Genomic DNA, 10,520 nt, shown 5'->3' on the forward strand with positions numbered 1-10,520 from the left:
TCACGGCTCTCTTATCGATGGCGGCTGCCCGTGCCTGCCTCTGGAGCCACGATGGCAGTGGTGGCTCGCGCCCACCCCTAGAGCTCACGTAGGTGGTGTCCTGTTGCCTGAGAACGTGCGCACAGGGAAAGAAGCTCCTATGGTGGTCCCACCCCTCTCCTTGCATGCCCCCCAACAACGGTACCTTGCCTCCATAGTGGTCCCAGGCTTCTTCCGAGTGCGCCCTCAGTTGCCACACTCCACCCTCTTCAGGCGCTCTCCGCATAGCCAATCCTGGTCCTCTCCCTGGGTCTGACCTCCAAAGCCCAGGCTTCAGCACCCAGCCCCTGCCCGTGCGGTGGACGAGGGCCTCAGGCTGGGGAGCACAGGGCGGCAGTACTGACCACCTGTGCAGGTCACTGTCCATTTTGCCTTCCACAGACTGGTTGCTGCACTCTCGTCCGAGGCTCTGACGCTCCCCCCCGTCCAGGCTGATCTCCCCACGATGAGGGAACCTCCCAGGGTGTGGGAGCCTTTCCTCTTTCACAGCTCCCTCCCTGGGGCGCAGGTCCTGTCGTGATTCCTTTCTGTCTTTCTTCTTCTTTTGTCTTATCTGGTTATGTGGAGGTTTTCTTGCCCTTTCAGAAGTCTGAGGCCAGTGTTTAGATTTTCTGTGTGAATTGTTCCACTTGTAGATGTATTTTTGATGTATCTGTGGGAAGAGGTGAGCTCCATGTCCTGTTCCTCTGCCATCCTGATTCCTCAGCCCTTGCTAAATTAATTTAAGTAATGGGAATCCACTGACTATCCAGGTCACTTCAAATAAGATAAAATACTCAAACATTACTTGCTAAACAGGTCTAAATTTACCTACTTTTGTCTCCTTACAAGAAGGAAACTAAAGATGTTTGGGTTCACTAGACACAACTCTTGTACCACATTGAGGAAAGAAATTATGCTATGAGAAGATGTATGTTTCTAGAGGTTAAGTGATATGCCAATCAGGAATGCTGGTATGACAAACAGTTCACAATTACTTGCTACTTGTCAGTTTTCACTAGAGATTAACGTTTTTAAGGGTTAAAATTATAATATGTAATTAAAGCTACTAAAGATAATAAGGGAAACATTTCAGTATGCAAGGAAAGTAGGGTGTGTTTTTTTCAGCAAAAGAAGGTATGAAGAATGGAAGTGCATTTTGTTAAGTGGAAAGAATGATTTTGTCCTAGAGCTGGTTGTTTCTGGATGGAAAAATAAGGGACAGACTAACAGGAACAGAGAAAGTTGTGGAAGGTTTGTAAAAAGGGAGCCCTGAAAAGGAGTTTTGTACATGGTCAGGCTGGGATTGGATTAAATTTAATTAGGTAAGTGGATATTACTATTAAAAGTAGGCTGGTGCAAGACTGGATTTGGTTCCTCTGTTAAGAGAACAAAGTTATCTTGAAATACTGCTTTTGAAAACAGATTTTGTAAGTCATCTTTGTTTTTGAAATCTTTTTTTTTTTTCTCTCGGTATGCGGGCCTCTCACTGTTGTGGCCTCTCCTGTTGCGGAGCACAGGCTCCAGACGCGCAGGCTCAGCGGCCATGGCTCACGGGCCCAGCCGCCCCACGGCATGTGGGATCTTCCCGGACCGGGGCACGAACCTGTGTCCCCTGCATCGGCAGGCAGACTCTGAACCACTGCGCCACCAGGGAAGCCCAAAATCTTTTGTCACTTTAAGTGAATAAGTATTGTTTCACAGTGACCTATGATCCTATTTGACCAAGTGTTTTGAAACCTTTTTGATATTTTTGACAAAACTTCCCAAATAACAAATTCTAACTGAAGTTCTTTTGACTTCCAGATAACTCTGGGATGCTTCAAAGAAACCCTGCGACATCTCAGAGAGAAACGTTAAGCTAATTAGGCTAATTTGATATGTTAAATTACTTGAGAAGCACTGTCAAGTGATTGGAGATAAACCTTCTTAGGTTATATTGTATGGGTAAATGTCATTAATACAGATATTCCAAAATTTATATGGAATTCCTAAAAATCTGGTATGTCCTGGTATAAGGTTATCAGTCATAATTCTAGGTGTTATCTTAGGATGTTGTATGTCACAGAAATATCCAAGTTTCTTGTCAATTACATTATAATCAATCAGATCTTTAACCATGCCATTTTAAGTCTTGTTGTTTATACACAATCATTGTTTTACTCTGATGCTTTTATATATGAAGATCTTAGTGAAGATCCATAAAAAGCACTTTTGATAAATACAAGTTTTTGATAACTTTTAGATCTTACTCCTGAACTGGGTAAGAAATTTTAAAAGACTAATGGAAAACCTGACAACTTCATCTAGATGAACAGGAATTAATTACATGGACTGAATGAATTGATGAACATGACTTATAATTTTATGACTTTTTTCTGAAATATACTGGTTTTTAATCTCTGTTTTCCAGAAAACCTTTCCTCTTACGCTAAATATGACCTTCAACAAGTTGATAAAGTATACCTTTGTAAACGAAGATGAAACATTTATCTTTTTCTCTCTACCTGATTCCTCCAGAATTTGGCTTCTCCAGTTGGCTCCCCTGTGGACTTGATGGCTTATTTTGACCAGATTACAACTAGTTATACTAATCACTGTTTTAGTTTGTTCTCTCTTGGCATTTGCAAATTATTTATGCCTTGTGCCTCTCTCTGCTGCCGTATCCGTTTATTAATGTTACTAGCTGTGTTACTTATGTCCTGTCTGTTTTATGAGATTGTTATCTCTTACATTAGCAAAGTGTAACCAAGCCTCCAGCAAAATTAATGATGTCTCGAGTTAGTTGATCATGTACATAACTCTACATAGAATAATTGTAATAGTGCAATTCTAGATCTGGGAAGAAGCAACGAGGGAAAACATTTCCTGGATCACAACAGACTAATACGACAGGTGATCCAGAGAATTTTAGATTATCAACAGGGTCTAATCCACAACAAATCAGCACATTGAGTGGCCTAGCAACAGAATCTTCACGTGATCAAGGGATGAGCCTTCCTAGCCCTGAGGGACAAAATTAGTCATGAAATGCCTCCCAAATATTGGTTGAATTTATGGCCAAGAGGAAGCACTGCGAGCAAAGACTGTCACCTGCCATATCAGTAAACAAGCCATGAAGCCATCAGCCTCTGCAGCCACCACCAGTGGTGCAGCCTGAGGGGATTCAGAATGCAAAAAACAGGATACTGGTCCTAGATAGTTGAGGTGCACATTAAAGGAATGATTTCAATGAGCCAAGGGCCTTGCATCTTCCCATACATAGAAAAGCACTGACTTCATTAACTGTAGATGTCTGTTTTTTCATTAATTAGCAGCAATCTTGTGATGTTCGACTTGCTGATTTTATTTTTGCAAAAACTCCTACATATTCCTGGCTCCTCCCTTACCTCTTTGGAACACTCTCTCAGAGCTATCTGAGAGGCTGTCTCCTGGGCTGAGGTCCTCAGTATGTCTGCTGAATAAAACATAGTTCTCAACTTCTGGGTTGTGCGGTTTGTTTGTTTTTTTCAGTCGACAGTTTCTGTGGTAGTTCTATGTGGTAACTTTTTGCGGGACCACAAACTCTTTCTCAGCAGCTGCACCACCTTCCATCCCCAGCAGTGATGCACAAGTCACTGGCATCCACTGACCACAACGTGAGAAGAACCTGCTTGAGCATGAGGCCAATGCAGAGGCAATCCAGCATAAGAGCAGAGAGAGAGAATTTCCCTGTGGCAATTTGTTCAGCAGCTGGATCAAGTTGTACCTGCAGCTAATCCTACCAGTTGACTTTCCAGTTTTGCCAAGTTTTGCATTTCTCTTTTCTATCACGAGTGAGTTTGGATTTGGCTTCTGTCCCTCACAAATGAAAAAATCCTCAGTAACATACCATCTAAGCATCTCATTCAGTGGTGTGGCCTGCTTACCTTGTGCATGCTGCGGTCAAAATCGTCCTCCTCTCCTCCAGACGAGAACCTTCTGGCTCGGGGCACTGCCAAAAGACAGCTAGCATCAGCTCCCGCCCATGCTCCACTCAGCCTGCGCAGGCGAGAGAGCATAGGGGGGCAGTACAGCCTTGACAGGTGGGGGTTTCCTCTTGGCTCCACCACTTTCTAGCTGAGTGACCCCACACAAGTGCACTTTGGTGAACTGCCTCCACCATGGGTCTCCCTATACTGAGATGGCCAGCATCCCTTCCCATTCTTGGGCTGGAAAGTGCAGGTGAAGCTGACTGCCCAGACAGATCTAATAAACCTCAACGTTGGGACTTTTCCTGCCGCTGGTAGGAGAAAAAGCCCTCTTTCTGCCAAGGATAGGAGGTAATCTGGACCTGCCAGAACTCGTCTTCCCATGATAAGGGCAGAATCAGCCTGAGACTGGAGCCACCTAACCCACAGGACAGGTCAAGTCCTGATGATGACCATCTACCTCTAGATCTAGCTACGCCTCAAAAACTTTCAGTCACATGACCCAGAAAATCCCTGTTTTGGCTTAAGGCTTTTGGAGGTGGTTTTTCTTTTTTTTTTGTTTCTTTGTGTGTGTATGTGTGTGTGTGTGTGTGTGTGTGTGTGTGTGTGATTGAAATAGTCTCATCTAAGATTCCCCTCTCCCCCCTCATGCCTGTTGGGTCTGGTCTCTCTTGCCTGTGCAGCCTCTGAACACTATCTCCCATGGGCACTGATGACTGTCCACTTTGGGTTATAGTTGTGCTTGTGTCTTATCCCTTTTCTAAGTGGAGAATTCTTTGAGGGTGGCACAGGGTCATCTCTGAGCTCCCATGAAGCTTCGTTCAAAATGGACATTCATTACTAAAGGTATGTGTTGAATCAAAGTGGCACTTGCTGACAACTCCTCCACATACTTAAAAGAAACAGCCTGGGATGTCTGGTTAGGTGGGATGGCACCTTGAGGACCATTAGAACCCCTTGCCAGGGTGCCCGTGAGAGACTTCCATCTCCCAACATCCTCTCTCTTCCGTTCTCCAAACCATTTTCCACCTACAGCCAAAGTGGTCTCTTAAAAACACAAATCTGATCATGTCACCACTTTAAACAACTTCCTCCTATTTTGGATAAAGACCAAAATCCTGACCTCAACCCACAAGGCCCTGTGGGATCTGGCCTCTCATCCCCCACCCCCTCCCCTCCCTCTCTGAGCTCAAGCTTGAGCTGACAGCCATTCCTTGCTCCAGTGGAGCCTACCCTCCCATCTTGGGTCTTTGCAGGTGCATTTCAACACTCTGCTGGCTTACCCGCTCCTCACCCTTCCTGTGGTAGCTGAGGCTCTGCATCTGAGCAGCTTTTGTCATCTTCCAGACTGGACAGCATGCCCCTACCATCAGCGCTTCTACCTCCTGTACCTCACCTCCCTCTTCAGCTGGGGCCGATGTCTCATACACAAGGGCAAGGACCTGATCTGGTTTGCTTCCTAGTATCTCCCTAGGGCCCATGGCTGCCCTTAGTACCTGTTTGCTGAATGAATAAATGAACTATCGTGTGAAGGAGTGGGCAACTGTCTGTGCTGGCCCTGTGTCCCTGGCGCAGGTGACGGGGCTCTGGTCCTGGCTCCCCTGTGAGGGGTGATACCTTTGGGGGACCCGTGGTAGGTCCAGTACTCAGACTCCGCAGCATAGTAGGGGTCTGGCGAGTAGGCTGGACTGTACTTGGAGGCCTGACTGATGTCTTCACTTGTTTTGCTCTTGGTTGCTGTCGACAAATCACCTGCAAAGGACCCAAAGAGAGAGCTTCAGGGAGGCAGAATGTCCTAGAAGAGTGTCCTGGACATACTCTCCCTTGTCTCAGCCAGGCTCCAGCCCTGGGGAGTGAGGCCACGTCCAGGCCAGGGTCTGGGACACGGAGCATTGGAGCTGAAAAAGCACTGAGGCCAAGCCTCTCATTTTATGGTTGGGAATCTGAACACCTGAGAGGGGAAGGGTCTTGCTCAGACCACACAAGTTAGACCAGAACTGGATCAGACCCCAGCTCAGGGCTCCTTCTACCAATTCCACAGACTCTCCTAAGTGAACACTAAGGCCGTGGCTCCTTTAAGTAAGATTAGACAGGTCCCAGGTGAGTCCTTCCTCACCCTCTAGAAGCCAGCCTTGTGGATTCGAGCCACATCTTGGGTGGGATCGCCAAGCAGGGCCTGCTGCATGTTGAGTCAGGTCACCTTTCTCCTCATACTGAAATGACACATCCTGCTTGGGGGAGACTAGATGGCCTGAGGGAAGGAGCACTGGCCAGGGAGTCAGCAACGCTGGGTTCTGGTTCCAGTTCTGCCACTTAACTCAGCTGTAGCACTGGGCAAATCGTGCTCCTCTCCACCTCAGTTTCCTTGTCTGTATCAGAACTGGTCTGCTGGCTGAGGTGTCATCCAGCTCTAAGCTTCCCCCTGAAGTCCACAACATGGGGGTGACCATCAAACCCACTGTAGGCACAAAACCTTCCAGGGCAATGACTATCACGCCCAAGACTGATGAGAAGCTGACCAGGGCAGAGGGAGGGCTGGGGAAAGGAGATGGGGCCCCTGATTATTTCTCAGGAGGGAGAAGCTACAGGGACAAGCCCTAGGCTCCGTGGAGCCAGAGCAGCAGAGGGTCCTGGGATGGCTCTCAGCCAGCCAGCAGCACTTGCTCCCAAAGCTTGCAAATCCTCTTTGATGTGGGTCCTGTGCAGCCCCTCCCACTCCAGCCGTTTCATCCACCCTCTTATCTGCACAATCCACCTCTAGCCCAGACTCCTCCTGAGCCTGCTTTGGTGCTGCCCCTCAGGCCCACCTACAAAATTCCACACAGTCCTGAGGGGCTTGGGACCGGGGGGCCTTTTCTGGATGTAAAGTTAAACTACCTTTCTCAGGGTTGGTGCCTTTCTGTGACCACTGGGGTACATGGCGTGTCCTCCACAGCCACAGGTAGATGTGCACTGCTCAGGACTCACCTGGACCCCAACCCAGTCTGCTCTGAAGTCGAGGATGTTTGTCTAAATTGTCAGATCGTAAGCACCCAGAGCCACTGTTTATACTTGTACCACCTCCTCCATCAGCCCAGTGAGTTTAGATCCCAGTACAGGGCTGCTTCTGCCTGTCTCCATGCTCGTCCAATTCCGTGTCCCCCCTGTGATCCCATAGGCACCCATAGGTACCTAAGGGTGATAAAGGGTGGCAGCTGTGCCTCTGCATCCTCAGAGGAAGGGGAGCGCTCATTCAACTGAGTGCTTTTGCAAGAATGAACAGGTCTCAGTGGTGGCTCCCACAGGGAGCACAGGTAGGAATTGTGAATGGAACTGGTTACAGGGCAGATTCGTAGGGCAAACTCTTAGTATTTCTAATTAAGGAAGTTTAGGGCAGGGGAGGGGGCCAAGGTATCTGTTTTTTAAATAAATCTCTTGGGTGCAGTTGGCCCACAGACAGTTCTGTAAGAAACACTATATGGATGAATGAATGAAGGCATCCTCAGCTCCTTTCTCATCCGTATCCCCTCTCCAGTCCTCCATCTACTCTCAGGACATGGTGACTGAGAACAGTTGAGAGCAGTGGTTCCCAAGCTGGGCTGGACATTAGAATCACCTGGAGAAACTGTAACAAATACAAAATTTGGATTCATTAAGTCTGGGGTGGGCCCAGGAATCTGTATGCATTCCACATGATTCTAACGAACGTCCAAGTTTGAGCACCAGCGCCTTGGAGTGTCATTCTCCCAGGGCTACATGCATTTGACAAGGGTTTCTCTGACCATGGGCTTTAGGATAGCAGATAGCAAGGCAAGGGGGGTAGTGAGGAGATGGTGGGAAAGGATGTAGGGGATACAAGGCCTTCCTTGCCGTTTTGAAATGACACCAACCCCCTCCCCAAGGCCACCTTGAGTGACTGGGGGGCAGCCGACAAGAAGGACGGAGTTGCAGCCTCGTATGTGTCCCTCTGGCGGCCCTACAGAGCCATCTGCACAGATGATTAACTGCCCCTCCCCCTGCCTGGCCAAGCCCTCTCTGCCCCCGACCATACCATGCCGTTTGTAGATCGGGGGTTTCCGGTAGATGTTACTTTCTCCAGCTGCCAGTCAGACCAGGAAGGGACAGTGGGGAGGAGAGAGAAAGACAGGATAAAAGGAGACAGCCAGTTGGTCAGTGGGTCCCAGAAGAGAGAGGTGGTTAGCAACTTCTCCCAAGCCTCCCCCATCTTTCCCCCAGTGGACTTCCTCTTCCAAAGGTGAGCTTCCAACCTCATCCCATCAGGTTCCAAGAAAGGTGAGGGGAAAGGAATGGATGGATTCAAATGGGGCTGAGGCAGGGGCTTGGGGCTTGGATGGTGGGCATGAAGGCATAAGGCAGGCGCGTGCTCAGCAAGACCCCATGCGGGAAGGTGCCCACCCAGCAGCCATGCCTCATTCCACGTGGGCGTCCCCAGAACCCCACAGCCACGGTTAGCACTCTCACCCCCTCCTCCCCAGTAGGCTGCATGGGACCTTTCTGGGCCAACCTCATGCTCACCACCTCCAGCCATGCTGGCCAGCTGCAGGCTCAGTGTTTCAGGGCCTTTGGACTTGCTGTTCCCTCTGCCCAGGATGTTTTTCCCTAGGGTCTCTTTTGGCTTCATTGTCACCTCCTCCAAGAAGCCCTCCCTGACCACCTCACATGGCCCAGCCTCCCCCACGCCATCACTCTATTGCAGTGCCCTGTTTTATTATGTTTAGCACCTATATCTCCTGAAATTATCCTTTTACTTATTTGTTTACTCATTTATTAGCTCTCTCTCCACATTAGAACTTAAACACCCTGAAGGATCTGGGCTGGTTTGAGCACAGTTGCACTTTCAGGACCCAGAACAGTGCCTGGCTGTCCAGAAGGAACAACATAGGCTCAAGGAAGCTAAGTAGCTGGTCTGAGGTCACAAGCTTATAAGCAGCAGAATCAAGGATTCAATCCCAAAAGCCCATGACCTTCGGCACAGTTACTGCCATGTCCCATCACAGCCCTTGGACATTCAAGGCACTTCCCTGGGCTGCTTCCTGGTGGTCCTAATCAAGGCTGGTTCTGTCTAGGGAGTGGGCTACGGCCAGTGGGTGTGTCGGAGCTGGAGGCCAGTTAGTGCGGGTGACTAGTTAGGGAGGGTCCCCAGCACCCAGTCTCTCCTTGGTGCCGGTGTAGGGCGCCCAGCGACCCCACAGAGCATGCACCCATGCCAGGAATTCCGGGCTGGCAGCCTACCTGGGATGTGAAAGTGCTTGGGAGCCTGGTAAGAGGTCGGAGTGGAGGACCTCACATCTAACTGGCTATGGTATGGAGAGCTCCGGCCACTCTCGGGCCCTGGAGCACGCAGGCAGTGGTCCCCAGAGAGAGCAGAGGCACAGAGAAAACAGGCATTAATGCAGTGGCGGTGGTTACGGCAGCAGTGAGGTGATGACAGCAGGGATGGGGGCTGTGCTCTCATGCACCGGGTCTGCAGAAACAGGCTTGACCCTGTTGTCTTGCTTCACCCCAAAGTCAGATTTTGTGGGTTGTAAGAGTCAACAGCACTGAGCTTCAGGAAGGCATCCTTGCTCCTCTTAACTCCCCACCTGGGCCCCTCCCTTAATTGCTCTGCCTGCTTCATCCCTAACCCCAGGGTGGCCCTCAGGTGAAGGCCAGGACACTTCCCCATTTCTGATCCTCTGGTTCTGCCTTCTGGATGGGACAGGACAAAGGATGAGGATGGAGACGTTTTTCTACCAGCCAGGATGGCTGGGCTTCCTGCCACTCCCCTCCCCGCAGCAGCACGCCACCCACCTTCCTGCTGCATCTCAGTACCATGTACCCTTCTTCTTCCCCTGCCAGTGGCATCTGCAGGGACTCAGTGAGGCCTGGGTGGCCATGAGCCTCCAGAGGACCATGTTGTAATGGAGATAACCCAGGGAAGCCCCATGCTGTCTCAGCAGCTGGGGACATCTAGGCACTGTGTTGTCACCCCTGGCTCTTCCTGTCCCTTTGGGAGCTTCCCCCTTCCTTACCGGAGCGGTAATAGTGATGAGGAGAGCGGGAGAAGGTGGGGGACATGCCCTGCCGGCTGTAGGTGGGGGAGTCGATGTATCCTGGGCTGGAGGCCCGTCTCTGCCGGAGGTCCAGGTTCTCATAGATGTCCTGGGGGAGGAAGCAGGGCCATAATAAGCAAGATCTGCAATTAGGGGGACCTATAGCCCAAGGGTCCAGCAGTCAGGTAGGGAAGTGACATGGAATCTGGGATCCCAGGGGCTGAAGCGCCATTTTGCCCTTCTGAATACAGAGACCCCCTCCATGGGTTACATGCACAGCCCGAGGAAGGCTGCAGAGACTTTCCAGGGCCTTCACCCATCACTCACATGCCCTTGAATGGAACCCGTGGGTCAGGACCCTGGAATCCTGGCCAAGGATCACAGAAGCATCAGGGAGGCCATCTCTGGGTAGAAAGGTTCGCTCCCAGCCATCTCTACCCTTTAAGCCACTGCCACTTCCTCCAGGTCATGCTTCTAAGTCTCCCTGTCTCTGCTTGCATTGGGGGAGCACCTTCAGGGG

General features: G+C 49.9%; 1 protein-coding gene across 2 annotated transcripts in view; it reads right to left on the reverse strand.

Annotated features, from left to right (window-relative positions):
* Positions 1-10,520, reverse strand: part of ABLIM3 (actin binding LIM protein family member 3) — a 144,062-nt gene that overhangs the window by 21,727 nt on the left and 111,815 nt on the right. Inside the window, exons 11-14 of one of the 2 annotated variants that reach the window (XM_024738248.1) lie at positions 9,980-10,109; positions 7,999-8,046; positions 5,586-5,720; positions 3,927-3,991 (exon numbers count right to left, since the gene is read on the reverse strand). In XM_024738248.1, coding sequence (XP_024594016.1) covers positions 3,927-3,991; positions 5,586-5,720; positions 7,999-8,046; positions 9,980-10,109 — 378 coding nt within the window. The remainder of the gene's footprint in view (positions 1-3,926; positions 3,992-5,585; positions 5,721-7,998; positions 8,047-9,979; positions 10,110-10,520) is intronic. The other variant, XM_024738249.1, reaches the window with a different exon arrangement.

Source organism: Neophocaena asiaeorientalis, unplaced genomic scaffold (genome assembly GCF_003031525.2).
Source record: "Neophocaena asiaeorientalis asiaeorientalis breed wild unplaced genomic scaffold, Neophocaena_asiaeorientalis_V1.1 scaffold404, whole genome shotgun sequence".
Taxonomy (NCBI): domain Eukaryota; kingdom Metazoa; phylum Chordata; class Mammalia; order Artiodactyla; family Phocoenidae; genus Neophocaena; species Neophocaena asiaeorientalis.